The sequence below is a fragment of the Gasterosteus aculeatus genome, chromosome 1, assembly GCF_964276395.1.
Source record: "Gasterosteus aculeatus chromosome 1, fGasAcu3.hap1.1, whole genome shotgun sequence".
NCBI lineage: Eukaryota > Metazoa > Chordata > Actinopteri > Perciformes > Gasterosteidae > Gasterosteus > Gasterosteus aculeatus.
The window spans coordinates 31,038,184-31,053,141 of NC_135688.1; the positions used below are offsets into that span (position 1 = coordinate 31,038,184).

General features: G+C 44.9%; 2 protein-coding genes across 28 annotated transcripts; both read right to left on the reverse strand.

Moving 5' to 3' along the window:
* Positions 1 to 681: 681 nt before the first annotated feature.
* On the reverse strand, positions 682 to 10,736 carry senp7b (SUMO specific peptidase 7b). 27 transcript variants are annotated; one of them, XM_078103813.1, is made up of 22 exons: positions 10,330 to 10,736; positions 9,640 to 9,751; positions 9,407 to 9,483; positions 9,196 to 9,321; positions 8,600 to 8,694; positions 8,387 to 8,514; positions 6,865 to 7,021; positions 6,724 to 6,785; positions 6,403 to 6,537; positions 5,911 to 5,944; positions 5,369 to 5,566; positions 3,843 to 4,060; positions 3,706 to 3,773; positions 3,457 to 3,573; positions 3,255 to 3,377; positions 2,771 to 2,863; positions 2,615 to 2,691; positions 2,360 to 2,421; positions 2,213 to 2,256; positions 2,044 to 2,112; positions 1,810 to 1,963; positions 682 to 1,237 (listed from the first exon to the last, which is right to left on the reverse strand). In XM_078103813.1, exons 2-22 carry the CDS (start codon positions 9,748 to 9,750, stop codon positions 1,106 to 1,108), a joined length of 2,280 nt encoding a protein of 759 aa, XP_077959939.1. In that variant the 5' UTR covers position 9,751; positions 10,330 to 10,736; the 3' UTR covers positions 682 to 1,105. The 27 variants fall into 27 exon arrangements, with proteins under 27 accessions (XP_077959939.1, XP_077959919.1, XP_077959905.1 ...); XM_078103793.1 differs by having other exon boundaries at positions 6,865 to 7,099; XM_078103779.1 differs by having other exon boundaries at positions 6,865 to 7,102.
* A 1,750-nt stretch (positions 10,737 to 12,486) lies between these two features.
* LOC120817462 (frizzled-7-like) lies at positions 12,487 to 14,447 on the reverse strand. Its single transcript, XM_040173725.2, has one exon. It carries the CDS (start codon positions 14,174 to 14,176, stop codon positions 12,548 to 12,550), a length of 1,629 nt encoding a protein of 542 aa, XP_040029659.2. The 5' UTR covers positions 14,177 to 14,447; the 3' UTR covers positions 12,487 to 12,547.
* Positions 14,448 to 14,958: the final 511 nt, after the last annotated feature.

A 14,958-nucleotide genomic window follows, 5' to 3' on the forward strand; every position in this document is an offset into this window, starting at 1 on the left:
ATGAACAATCAATACCTGCCGCCACACAGGACCAGGACCAGACCAGTACAGAGCCAGGACCGGGGAAAGTACAGGACCAGTAACAGGGAGAGGACCAAACCGGGTCCATGACAGGGCCAGGACTAGTACAGGATCGGTACTGGTTTGAAGACCAGGACCAGAACCAGAGTCCAAGCAGATAGAGAAGGGCTTTACTTTTACATTACATGTAAAGGTATAAGAGCGGGTCCAGACCGGAGTAAGAAGGGGGCCAAACAAGGAATGTGTACAGACCTGGTCCAGAGAGAGGTCTATTCCAATGGGCCAGAGCCGGTAACACAAGTAATCTGTTTTGTCTGCCCCCCCTACGTCTGATCCAGTTAACGAGCTGCAAGCCGATTGGGATCACACACACACACACACACACACACACACACACACACACACACACAGGGAAGTTTATAGTAGGAAGATTCACAGCTCTATTAATGAATACCACGGCTGTAATATTTCTTGTGGTACCAGTAGTATTAGTACATCATTGGACATCATGCAGGAATCTCGTTTATTAATTGTATTTGATCACAATTAAAGAATCACACCCAGAGTTCATTCAAAATTAAAATGATGAAGCAGTTTAGAAATTGATGACAAATTCTTCCACTTCCTGCCTCAGATTGGTTTCAAATTAAGAGACATGAGTAAATAAATATGGTTTATTTAAGAAAACAGGAGGAGAAATATATAATTGATGAGGTAGAGATGTATTAACATTTTATTCACTTTCACAGTAATAAATAAAAGATTGAAATTGCGAATTGAAATTCTTTAAATGGAATTGAATGTTTACTGCAATAAAGTAAAGATTCAATTCCATTCCAGTGGTAAATTGAAATCCCGTTTAAAGTTTCACAATAGACTGAAAAAGACTGCGGTCACATAATCAGAATTATCAGTTTATTTTCAGTGTAAAGCTATTTATTTGCACACAAAAGAAAAACTAGTCTAAAAAATATTTTTAAAGCAACATTTGAAATCCTTCAAATTAAAATAATTTGAATAAAATAGAAAATATAAATTATTTATTGCACAGAATTAACGGCTTGATGTGTTATTTTTTTGGGATTCACTTCTCTCCCATCTGACTCCGGTGCATCGTCAGGATCAGGGTTCGGATCTCCTCGCGCTTCTGCCGCACCTGTTGCCGTGGAAACCAGCGGTCCAACTTCAGTGGGAGGTCAAAGTGCACCACAGGGTTCTGTGAAACCAATCAGAGGGATGGATTTGGGAGACGGGAAGCGCTTGTTGTGATTATTTAGTGAAGTGTGGTATCTGAAGGGGCTAAAATAAGGACCAGGTGTGGAAAGCTCTCGACGTACTGCAGCAGGTAGAAGTATGGCAGGGTACATACTCATTTTGACCAATGGATATCCATGACTTTTCCATCAATTCAAACAGAATGTCCATGACCAAACATGTAATTGTGAAATCTGGGCGTGAAAAAATGTAGTATTTAAACTAACAATGACAATTCAAAGCATTCCCCAAGAGAGTTCCCCCTCTAATTCAATTAGGCGTTTATATTAACGTTTAATATTGTCCACAAGGGGTAGTCGTTCAGGACATGCGCTCTGTGTCCGCTGGTGGGAGCGTGCTCATCTGTCCACCGGGGCCAAACGGCCGCTCCCAGCAGAGGACAGACAGCGCTTTGGAACACGTCGGTGTCGCGTACGCAAGCCTGTAGAGAGCGACGGGCTGCGGTTGCATTACGGTGCGTTCACAAAACCGTGGTGCGAGCTCTGGTCGCTCTGCTGTGAGGGCGGAGGTTACCTGCAGGAAGCTCTCGGCGTACTGTAGCAGATAGACTCCACAGTCGCTGCTGTTGTCCTGCTGAGGGACTCTGCAGCTGGAGCTCCTCATGCTGTCCGAGGTGAAGCGGCGGGGGGGCGTCCCCCTCCGGACCTCCCACTCCACCTGGAGGTAGCTGGGGACCACCAGGGACAGTTAACCCACCTGACACTCCCACAATGCAACATGGTAGACTTTACAAGGAGAAGGACTGACTCTCTGAGGAGGCGGCAGACGTTCTCGTGGCAGGAGAGCTTCAGAGAATCCATGACCAGGATGCAGGGCCTGAGGAGGAGGATGAGGAGCGAGGAAGAGTGGCGAGGAGGAAGAGGTGGTGAAGCTCATTCAACATTTATTTATGTGTGCCATTAGTCTCGTCACTCACCTCCTCAGTACAATGTCCCTCTGCCAGCTCTGCTCAGTGCACTCCTTCAAAATAAAAGACACACCTTTAGATCAAACGTCATCAATAACCTTCTGATGATAAAAGTACTAATTATAGTTATTAAACTAAGAATAACAATATAATTACCGGAGGCTGCTGTGGTCTCAGACTCAAAGACGACGCTTTACCTGCTGTAAGCTTCGATCCACCTGAGACACAAACAAAAACAACCTGGAATCTGCTTCCTGGAGCTCCTTCACAATAAAATATTGAATGTGTCTAAGACCTCCACATAAGAAGTAAGACGTCTCTCTCAGTATTCTCAGAGGATAACATTTCCATAATTTCATGTTCTACTCTACTCCTACATGTAGGTGAAACAGGAAGTGGAAAGGAGCTCACCTGTTGCACACCGGAACGCTTGGTACTGAACGTCCTCCAGACCCGGGAAGCAGACCACTGCCAGGTACCAGTGGGCTCTGTAAACAACCAGCAGTCATCAAAGTACAACAGTCTCTTATTGTAGAGGGGCACAGAGCCACAAGAAGGCGTTCTTACTCTTGATTGACAGGCACAAATAGGAAGTCTTTGGTGAAAATATCGACGTGTCGGGTCCAGGTCTTCACCCTTTGGTGCCTCATGTGAAGATCGCTGGAGGAGACGCAAGACGACCCATGCAGAAGAGACACAGTGATCAAAGACACTGCTTATCATAGGAAAAGAAGAATTATGACTTCCTGTGAGCTGATATAAATAAGAGGGTTGTCTGCTTAGAGTCACTATTTGAGGTGAACCAGCTGGTAAACGTGTTCTATTATGAGCTGAAGATCAAACATGGTGAGACAAAGAAAATTCACATCAAAGTGAAGTAAAACCTAAAAAGAAATAACCTGATTGGCCCCAAAATATCATCAAAAGGCAACTGACTGAAATGTGATAAATGGACTGAATAAAAGTAAACACACAATGGAGGACTGGATGACCTTTGACCCCATTCACCAGCAGCTGATTGAGGAGGAATACATGGATCGATTTCTCTTACGGGACGGAGGGGGTGTTGTCCTCTCCGGCGACTCGACGCCTGCTCAGTTGCTTGTAGAAGAAGCTGCTGAAGACGTGACTTCGCTCGGCCACCGCGCCGCCAACTCCCTCCAGCAGCAGGAACCTACCGGAAGAGAACTCAGCTCAAGACTGTGACTAGGCAGCGGTGACTGGCGGGTAGAACGTCTTTAAGAGGGACTGACTTGAGGTAGAAGTCAATGATGACGTCGTTGAGGAACTCCCCCCCGCTCAGACAGGCCAGGTCCTCTTTGGTCACCGTGATGCGGCCTTTAGAGGGCGCCGCCGGATACTGGATCAACCTGTAGAACAAAAGGAGTTTGATGCTGTCCATGTTACTGTAGCTGCTAATCCAGGTTCAAAGTCTGACCTGGTCCTGGTCTGAACGTCTGACCTGGTTCAGGTCTAACGGTCTTTGGACCCGGTCCTGTTACCTAGTTGGAAGCTGCTGCAGACCAGAAGAGCCAAGGATTGTCTTCTTATTCTTATGGTTGTTTGTCATCTGAAGGAGATGAATTTGTTGAGATATTTCAGGGTTTGAAAAGAAGGTGCGAGACTATAGGAGTCTTACAGCTGAGTGTCCCAGCAGTCCGAGGAGGTGCTGGTCCAGAGGAGGAGGACAGCTGTGGAGGAGCAGCAGCCCGTCGGTCCACTCCAGAGGGGAAGTCGGCCCTCCGGATGAGGAGGCCTTCTTGTACTCATCCATGTCTAGGATGGAGGCCAGGAGGGCAGTTTGGAGCTCCTGCAGCTGCTCCTTCAACACCAGCAGGAGGAAGGGGCACGTTGATTCTATGGGACACATTAACATTAAGTCCCAGAACCTATTTCTGCACCAAGAAACTAGACCCACATCTAGACCAAGAACCCAGACCTATAACATAGACTCCAGTGACCAGTCCAGTTCTACCATTCTCCTACCTACCGTACCCACTGGGCCAGTTGGCTCAGTTTCAGTCCAGTTCATTCAGTGGTGGCCTGATCAGTGGCTACCATTGGTTGCCTAGACTACAGGACCATGGCATTTATAGCTCTCCTCCCTGAACCTCAGCGTGTTTCCATCTCAGAACCCAATGACCTCAGAGCCAAAATCAATCTTATTCTCTGCTGAGTGGACAGGAATGTTTTCTGACTATACAGCCGCTTGTTTTATCTGTGGCAGTAGAAAGAAACTGGGAAAACTAAGGAACTACGTGAATGAAACTGAAGCATTCTAGCGGCTAAGAGACTTTCATGCTTTATATAGTTATAGTTTAAAAAATCGTCTTTGAATGACAGTAAAGAGTTGAGGAAATTAAGCGCTAAAAAGGAGTTGAAGTGAAATTTAATTATACTACTTTACTGTGTGGATGGTGAATTATTAGTTTCAGTTGAAGAGGTGATGAGGACACGAGTGTTAAATGTGAGAAGATGTGACAAGTATAAAAAGTGAACTAACCGGAACGTTTCGACTGATGATAACTTCAAGTACTGAAAGGAGTGGAAGTGGAAGCGCTACACCGTTATATTCAAATTACGGTATGAATTTTTTACACACCATCATACAGCCGTGACAACTGATATTGCTATTCGGTAGGCAGCACAATTTATCTTTACACCACGTCTCAAAGTGTGGAGCGGTCGGAGCTTCTGTGTCGTGTGTTGAGATTGAGTCATAACATTTTACAACAATAACCCACAACAAACGCTTCTTAAAAGGGTAAAACACCACGACATAAAAACAATTTGCAAACTAATAGTTGTACATTATTTAATTACCCCGCCGAACTGCATGCATGCATGCATGCTGGGTACAACTCACAACAAGAAGTAACTAAACACGGAAAAGCAATGCCGGAGGAACAACCAGAGACCAGAGGCGCAACAACCGAGGAGCTGTGTCTGTTTGGAGGGTTTTTGCTTTTGAAAAAGTTAATGTTAGATCATAAAACGAGCTGTTTTTATTGTGACCCAACCCTAGACATCACCTTTTCTTCTCGTCTCATTCCAATCTCAGAAATTCTGGACGGCCAGTTGTCCCCCCCAAAAACCTTTTTGGATCTACGTGATTCACATGGATGACATATTTTGCAGGTATAGGAGTGTGAGTTCCTGGTTCACCTGACGTGGAGGTCTGGATGGAGGACAGCTCTCTCTGCAGGAGGTTGGCCTGAGCGTCCGTCACCCACAGAAAGAGCAGCGAGGGGGCGGGACCTTCCCAACCACCCAATAGGAAGCCTCCTTGTGCCACGCCCCCGTCCCAGACACCGTGACCCCGAAGCTGAGATGCCACCACAGCGACCTCGCCGTCCTCCACACCTGAGAGGAACAAATAATACGCTCAGAAATGTAATAAGGGAAAACGGAGAATCAGTAAAGAAAAAACAAGACTTACACAAGATTTATCCATTTTTTTGTAATATTTTAAGAAAAAGTCATAATTTTTGGACAATCTTATCAGACAAGTAATAATATTCATTTAAAAATATTTAAACGTCAATAGAAAAATGGAACAATGGCTTTATGCTAAACATCCAGATATTCCTATTTAAACCTTAAATTAATTTGAAAAATGTAACACTTCAAATAATGAACTTCTTTTAGCATCAATTTTGTATAGCAGTATTTCAATATTTCAGATGCAAATCAAACTGTGATTTTACCTTTCAGAGGAAGAATGACCCCATTCTCAGTAATCTACAGAAAAACACAAAAAAAAGAACAATTAGCTTCATTCTTTCACAAACCGGAGAGAAAATTGAGATGAAAACGAACAAAATGAAATGAATAGTTTGCGTCACATGACCTCCTGCTCTGATTGGCTCTTAGACACAAAGTCTTAACAAGGGTTGACGTGGGTTGGTTCCGTTTCCACAACTATCCCTTCCCCACCTCCTACATTCCCTCAAGCCATCCTTCCCTCCCTTCTTTCTGTCCCCCCTTCTTCCTTCCTTCCTTCCTTCCTCACCACCATCCCTCCCTCCCTTCCTTCCTTCTTCGCTGCTCTCATTTTCACTCCCTTCCTTCCTTCACTCCCTCCCTCCCTCCCTGGCCCGCTTCCTCCTTGTTCTTATCTTCCCTCCCCTACCTCCTCCTCCTCCCTCTAGAATCATGTCATTAATACTAATAATTGATTTCTGAAGTTAATTTCTCACCGTTATCTTCCCGTTGGCATCGGCGTGCGTTAGACCGACGTGAAGAGAGACAAAGTCCAGCTGCAGGAAGGAAGGAGGGGGAGGAGGAGGAGGAAGAGGAGGAAGGCTGTTCTCACCTTCCCCTCCTGTAGAAGGCTTGAAAGCAGACAAAGTTTAAATGTATTAATGTGAACCATTATAGACCAAATGATACACTTAAGTATCAAGACACTATTATCACATTAAATATAATTCTTATCAAGTTATCACTGGTATAATAGTCCATAATGGTCTAATTAGCCCACCAGATGAAGAAGACCAGGAGACTGGAAGCTCTCATACCTGCTCCACTCTTTTTCCTCCGTCTTCTTCTTCCTCTTCCTCTTCTTCACTAGACAGAATAACTGAGGAAGTACAGAGGATAAATTACCAATAATATTATTTTATTGATTTATTATTGCATAATAATATTAGTAATCTCACTTGGTTCCGTTGGAGTGTTTCTGGGTTTCTTCAGGTGAAGATGAAGGCTGCTTGTCTTCCTCCCTCTGAACTCGTTCCACCTCCTCCTCTCGCTCTCCCTCACGTCCTCCATCTGGCTGCTGCTAAACCCTGCCCCCCGACCCAGGCTCCGTCTTCTCTGTGTCATTACGGAGGACAAAGACACAAAGTCGTCTTCTGAGGTCTGGTCCGAACTGGAGGAGGATGAGTTATTCTTCTGCTGGTTAAAATAATCTGCGTTATCTTCATCATCATCATCATCATCATCATCACCGCTCTCATTGTCATCATCATCACCCTCATCCCGATCACCCTCCTCCTCCTCCTCATCATCCTCATTATCCTCACCGTCATCCTCATCATACTCATCCTCAACATCACTATTACACTCATAATAACCAACATCCTCATTGTCATTATAATACACACCATCATCATCCTCATTATCCTCCACGGTGTGGTGGCAAAGCAACACTTCATAACTAAATTAACTAATCCTTCTCATCAGCATCACTATCATCCTCATTCTGATCATTATCTCCATCATCATCCCCGTCACCATAATCACCAACCTCACCATTATCATCCTCACCCACACTGTTATCACCATCATCATCATCCTTCTCCCCATCCTACTTATCATCGTCATCATCATCATCATCCCTGTCACCATAATCACCAACCTCACCATTATCATGCTCACCCACACTGTTATCACCATCATCATCCTTCTCCCCATCCTACTCATCATCATCATCATCCCCGTCACCATAATCACCAACCTCACCATTATCATCCTCACCCACACTGTTATCACCATCATCATCATCCTTCTCCCCATCCTACTTATCATCGTCATCATCATCATCATCCCTGTCACCATAATCACCAACCTCACCATTATCATGCTCACCCACACTGTTATCACCATCATCATCCTTCTCCCCATCCTACTCATCATCATCATCATCCCCGTCACCATAATCACCAACCTCACCATTATCATCCTCACCCACACTGTTATCACCATCATCATCATCCTTCTCCCCATCCTACTCATCATCATCATTGTCACCATAATCACCAACCTCACCATTATCATCCTCAGCCACACTGTTATTTCCATCATCATCATCCTTCTCCCCATCCTACTCATCATCATCATCATCATCACTGTCACCATAATCACCAACCTCACCATTATCATCCTCACCCACACTGTTATTGCCATCATCATCATCATCCTTCTCCCCATCCTACTCATCATCATCATCCCCGTCACCATAATCACCAACCTCACCATTATCATCCTCACCCACACTGTTATCATCATCATCATCATCCTTCTCCCCATCCTACTCATAATCATCATCACCATCACCAATCACCAACCTCACCATTATCATCCTCACCCACACTGTTATTGCCATCATCATCATCCTTCTCCCCATCCTACTCATCATCACCATCACCACCAATCATCTTCTTCAACTTTGACCTCTACCTTTCTCTCAGCTGAGTCCAGTCCTTCTGTTGTTCCGTCTCCCGTCGTTGAAGAACTCAAAGTCCCAGCATGCATCTCATCCCTGAGCTCAGCCAAAGAGTCCAGCGAGTCCACATAGATGCTCTGAACTGCTGAGCATGAAGGTTCAATATAAATTATTGATTACTTTGATAGAGATCGGGACGATGTTGATCAATATGTTATAAATGTTACCGCTTAAGTGGCTTTTCTTCTTCTGTGGTGGAGACGGAGGCTGTGAGGTCACATCAGGAGGCAGCAGGCGGTCTGAAGCCCTTTTAGGGCGCCACCTGGGTGCCGAACAGGGAACAATATGACAAACACTGGATTTAACATCCTTCTGTATGTCAATAAGATATATGTTGATTTGTATGTTGTGTTAACAATATTACATTAGTAAACATAAAGAATCAAGAATCGGGTACATTTATTGCCAGAATATCTTAGACATACAAGGATATTGATATGGCGGTTGGTCCATAACATTGGACAGTAAGACAATGAGACAATGGATGACAAGACAAATAACACAGTACAGGAAAATGACTTGTTCAATTTACAATTTAAATATACAGCGTAGAAGAATATAAACGAGAGGAATATAGAATAAAAAATGCACAGGCGAGCAGATAAACATAATGTACACAACTGTATTGTGAGTGCATGTGAAAGTGAACAGTGTATGTGCACATGGAGTGTGAAGGGATATGCAGGAGAGTGACTGTGAGAGAAGGGATGTCAAAGTCAGTCAGTTAATCAGCCCGCGCTCCTTATTCTAAAGCATAACTCACCCGACTGAGGGAGAAGCAGCAGACAACTTGGCACTCCGTCCTCCTTTGCGATTGGCTGCCGAGGCTTCTCTTTGATTGGCTGTAAGTCCGAGCAGCGTTTTGACCACTTCCCTGAAGAGAGGAGCGCTAAGGGAGGTTTCATTTATTTAGATGTAAAAAATGTAAATGTGTTGTAGTAAAGGCTGCGGTCTGGACGGGGAGCTTCACTAACCTCTCTCTGTTCACTGAGGAGCCTGCTGAGCTCCCAGCATGCATCCTGTCAGCTCTGCTGTACTGGTTCCCATAGCTCTGTTGAGACCAAAAAAGACTAATACCACCTTAAAAGAACCCACAGAACAGTAATACCCCATTACAAAAAACCCACCAATAATACTACCATAGAAAAACACAGATCAATAATATCACCTTAACAAAACTGAAAGATAATACTACTAGTGATACTACCTTTAATTCGGGGGTGGCGCTCTGCAGGCGGGACAGCGGTGACGTGTACAGGGGGGCGGATTCAGAAGCCGTTGGGTGTTTCTTCTTCGGGATCTTAAAGGAAGACGCCATACTGAGGAGAAACCAGGACACCAGTCTCCTGTCAGAAAACACACCAAACTACGTCATCGTGCCCACCAGGCTGCTGGTAGAGTGTGAGGAGATCCCCATGCCAGACTAAGGAAAGGGCTTAGGAAACATTTTAACTTAAATAATACATCTTCATGGATCATTTTCATTAATCATTTTGGCTCCTGGAGCTCAGGAACTGAACCTGATAACTTGGCGTTGTAACAGTCACTCTGGCTGCATATGTATACGACTACAGGAATAATGGCATATGGCTGCTGTTGACAGAAAATAGAATGTTGCCGCACCAGACTCCCGTTTAAAAACATGCAGATTTAGGCTCTATGGTCTTTCATAATAAACAATACGAGTTAAGCGTTAGAACACGCTAAAAGTTTTTACCGTAATAAATTGCAGTTGGTGGAATATTTGTCTGCCGAATTCACAAAAATAGCCAACTGACTCATAAATACTTCACTCACATTGTTGTAAACTTAAACATTTACACGTTAAGCCATACAATGTATAATATCAGTCATTCATAACAGGGTTCCTTCAAGATGCTACAGCTACATTACCAACCTAACATCAGCTGGAGGAGCCAGCTAAGCTGTTAGCTCGCAAGCTAGCCAGTGAGCTAGGTTATCTGCGGGCTAACTCCTTCTCTGTGCCGTTAAATGCTGGTGAACATGTGGTGGAAGCCGTTAGTTGTTTCCACTCGGTAAATAGTATTAATTTGTTTTTAAAAACACATTATTATCATCCGCCGGTCCAACAGAAGCTGATTTACTCCGACGACTCAGCTGCTAACAGCGACATGACAACATCCACGACGCCAGCTGGCGTACGCAGCTTTACGCCGTTACGTCATTACGCCACTGGAAGCGTGACTTTATTTATTTATTTTGATATATTTTACAGCAATATTATTATTAATCTTGTTAATGCTGATAATTATTATTACCGTTTTTGATTATTTTTAACCCGTGTTATCATTATGATTATTTATGAAAATAAAATAATTTGTATGTTCAGTGGTGCTCTTATTCTTGTATTATCAATAATAATAATTTGTATTGCCATTATCAGTAGTAGTACTTGTAATTCAATATAGAGTGGATCAATTCAAACTACACAAATACAACTGACTGAAAACAAATATATAAACACCTACAAAAATTGGATCCTACATTACCCACAATGCTACTGAATGCCCATTCTGTGCTATTGCTGCTCTCAATCTCTCAAAACCTGAAGGGAAAATCTCTTGTTTTAATAGATTGAGTTCAACCCTTTAAAGCTCATGATTCCTCACCTAAAGACAGACCTATTTTTATAGTCAGTCATCTTTGATGCCAGTTATCCATATCGGGTGCTGGTGGGGCTGTTTATGATGTCGGGCGAGAACGTCGGGCGAGAACGTCGGGCCCCCCGTGGAAAGGGGGGGGGGGTTGGACCCACGGGCACTCCGTGTGCCTCCTTTCATTATTATATTTATAATAATAATAATAATAATACATTTAATTTATATAGCTCTTTTCCAGATGCTCAAAGTCACTTTACATAAAACATTTTAAAATATCCTAAAAGCTAAGCTGTAAATATAACCAAGCAAATAGCGAACACGCACAAAGCACACAGTCATACATTAAAGCAGTTCTGGAGAGGTGGGTTTTGATTTGTGGAGAGGTCAGTCCAGTCTCGGGTGAGTTTGGGGAGAGCGTTCGGGAGGGAGGGGGCAGCTATGGAGAAGGCGCTGTCACCATGTCCGGTGCTTGGTCCTGTGGGGGCTGGATAGGAGGTTGGCGTCAGAGGAGTGGAGCCGACGGGAGGGAAGGTGATGGTGGAGCAGGTCGGGGAGGTAGGAGGAGGCCTGATTATGGAGGGCTTTGTGAGTGAGGAGAAGGATTTTGTTGTTTATGAAACACATCACGGTCAAACTATGTATACATTTTTTTTGAACATATATAAAGGGGAACATTTTTTTTACTATTTGTACACACAAAGAAATACAAAAAAGTTTTTTTTTTAAATAGAATAACAAAGAGCTAAGACACAACAAAAAAAACAGTTCGAACAAAAGGAGTTGGAAATCAAGTTCATATTCACAAAGCTCGTTAATAATAAACATTTTTCTTTAATGTATTACATTGTCTTAACATTGCAAGGTTTCTTTAAGAGTCAAAGTAAAAGATATGAAGATGATTGAAATGAAACTGATCAATAGTTGTCTCGTAGAGAGGACATAATCAGATAATCCCCGTATTTGTGCTTTCTCGCCTGGTCTCCATGGATCATCGCTCTGTCCCTGTTCCTTCCTCCTGCCGTGGCCCTGCTGACAACTGCTCCTGCTATTATTGTTATCATTAGTATTATTATAAATATGAATCACATTACTATTACTGCCATCATAAACCAACACTAACTTCTTTTGTGCTTTCCCTCCCCACAGGTTTCTATAGATGATGGTTACATCTGATGGTGGTTGTCCCTGCAGTGGTCCTGCCGTGCCTTGACGATACTGTACTGTTTGAAGACTTGCTTCCTTCTCTCTTTTAGATGAATAGGACTTTTATTTTGAAAAGGTCAAAGGCATTGCAGTTTTGTTTAATGTGTGATTACAACCTTGACAGTACGTATGCACCTGCATACATTTATAAAGTAAATAGTTTAATGGACCCGAATGAGGCAAAGGATCTTTTGGTCGTGATAGTTACCAGTTTATTAAATGTATTTTGAGCCAAAGGAACTCTTTGCCAAGTACTCCACCCTTTAGCCCCCCTCTATCCCCCCACCTTTACTACACCGTCCTCTCTCCTCGGTAGTTGCTGTTCGGTCTCTTAAAAATCCGGATCCAGGCCCGCAGTGTCTTCCTGGACCATATCCATCCCCCGGAGGCGATCCCGGGGATCAGGGTCATGAGGTACTTGACCATGAACACGCTGAAGTCCGGCCTCACCAGGTCGGTGCTCCCGGCGGGACATGGCACGGCAAAGTGCCGGCATGTCTGTGTAAGCCAGGCCCTCCACCACTGAGGGGAGAGGATCTGCTCATAGACGCCGCAGGCGACGACCACAGCGCTAGACACCGCGGTCAGCACACCAAAAACACCAATCCGCACTGTCAGCCTCTCCAGGGCTGCAGCCTCCACGCCGGCACGCCTCACGGCACCGCGGAGACGGAGCAGTGACCCAAAGCCGGCCAGCATGAAAGAGACGCCGAGGGAGAGGTATAGGGACAGCGGCGCCAGGATGAAGCTGCGCATGGCGTCCGGGTCGTAGACCCCTACGAAGCAGACCCCGGTGAGTGGGTCGCCGGACACCCGACCTACCGCCAGGACGCAAAGGGTTTTAACTGCTGGCACCGCCCATGCTGCCAGGTGGAAGAAGTGCGAGTTGGCCTCCAAGGCCTCGATGCCCCACTTCCTCCCGGCAGAGAGGAACCAGCAGAAGGACAGGACGACCCACCAGATGGCGCCGGCCATGCTGAAGAAGTACAGGACCAAGAAGAGCGCGGTGCAGCCTCCCTTCCCGGTGCCTTGGACTACCATCTTGTATCCAACCTGGTTCAGGTCAGCGCATGCCACACGGTCCTCCAACAGGAAGCCGGCGGCGTACGCCAGCGCCACCATGAAGCAGCAGCCAGACATGAAGATGATCGGCCTCTCTGGGTACCGGAACCGCCCTGGGTCCACCAGGTACGTGAGCACGGTGAAGAGGGAGCTCATGCAGGACAGGATGGACCAGAACCCAACCCAGAGTCGGCAGAACCTCACCTCATTTTCTCCGAAGTACAGGAGGCCGGCAGGTTCTGAGGCCTCGCAGGGGGCGCCGCAGTCATCCACCCCCAGAAACCGGTAGTTCAGGTAGGAGGGAACCCGGAGCTGCCAGGGGCAGGAGGAGGTCTGGTTGGGTGTCTTCGGGCTCAGTTCTGAGCCAGGGTCGTCCACGTTTGTTGTGTTCTGACCGATGCAAAGCTCTGCTCCGTAAGGAGGGAAGTCCTCGCACCGAAGCCTCTTGGGCCATCGGAACCCGAAACGGTTCAGGACCCCCTCGCAGCCGAGCCGGGCTCGCTCACACAGAGACCGGCAGGGAGGGAGGGCCCGGTCCAGAATTGTGCAGACTGGCAAGTACACTGAGCACAGGAAGAACCTCAGGTCCATGGAACACTGGACTTCAACCAGCGGGTAGAACTGGTGGACCTCCAGCCCAGCCTCCTCCTGGTTGGTGTGACCCAACAGGTTGGGCATGATAGTCTGGTTGTAGACCAGGTCCAAGCAGAGCGGGACTGAGATGGACTGGCAGAACCCGTGATCCGGGATGGAAATCTGCCTCTCGCCCTGAGAGACGCATGGCGAGACGAGGATGAACAAGATCACCAGAGATAAGCCCGAGGTCCAAAACCTCCGACCACGTCTCTGTGGTGCCATGTATCTGATGCCAGAATCCTGGCCCTGAACTGGTTGAATCCCTTTGAGTCCAGATCAGTATAAGAATTAAGTCCAGTAGAGGAGGTGAATCCTTTCGGTTCTCGTCTCTTCGAAACTTTCTCTGTTAATAAACATCTTGAGCAGGAGAGCCTCATCTCACTGAGACTGTTTCCAGTCCCCCCTCTCCTATGAGGGGTGCCTTGAAACTGAAAGCAATTGAAAGCTGTTGTTCTCGCTTGTGTTGAATTACTCTTCAAGTAAAAGTACAATTTTGTGGTATTTGTACTATTGTTTTTAGTCACTTTGTACTTTAGTGTACTTTTCAATTTCTGGTGACAGGTCAGTTCAAATATGAGTTTTTAAAGGATTTAAATAAAATGTTTAATCAACAGTAAATTTGTTTATACATACAATATATAAAAATAATATACAAATATAAATCATATTGGATATATATGAATAATGAATTAGATATATATTAGATATCTATAAATCAGGGCTGTCAATACAAAATAGAAACAAATAGAACAAAATTTAACTAATTAATCTTATATTTTGAAATCTACAGATTTATCACTATTAAAAGTTAGTTTTTCTTCTGAACACAAAATTTGAGTAATCTTAGCGTAATCTTTTTAGAAAGCGTGTATTTTAGACACTGTTGTTTAATTGTATTTTTTAAACACAAACTATGTGATCATCTTTGACGTGGAGCATGTTGAACTAGCGACTCTTTTTGCTGTCCTCAACTCTCCTTCATTTGACGTGTTTGAAGTGCCAAC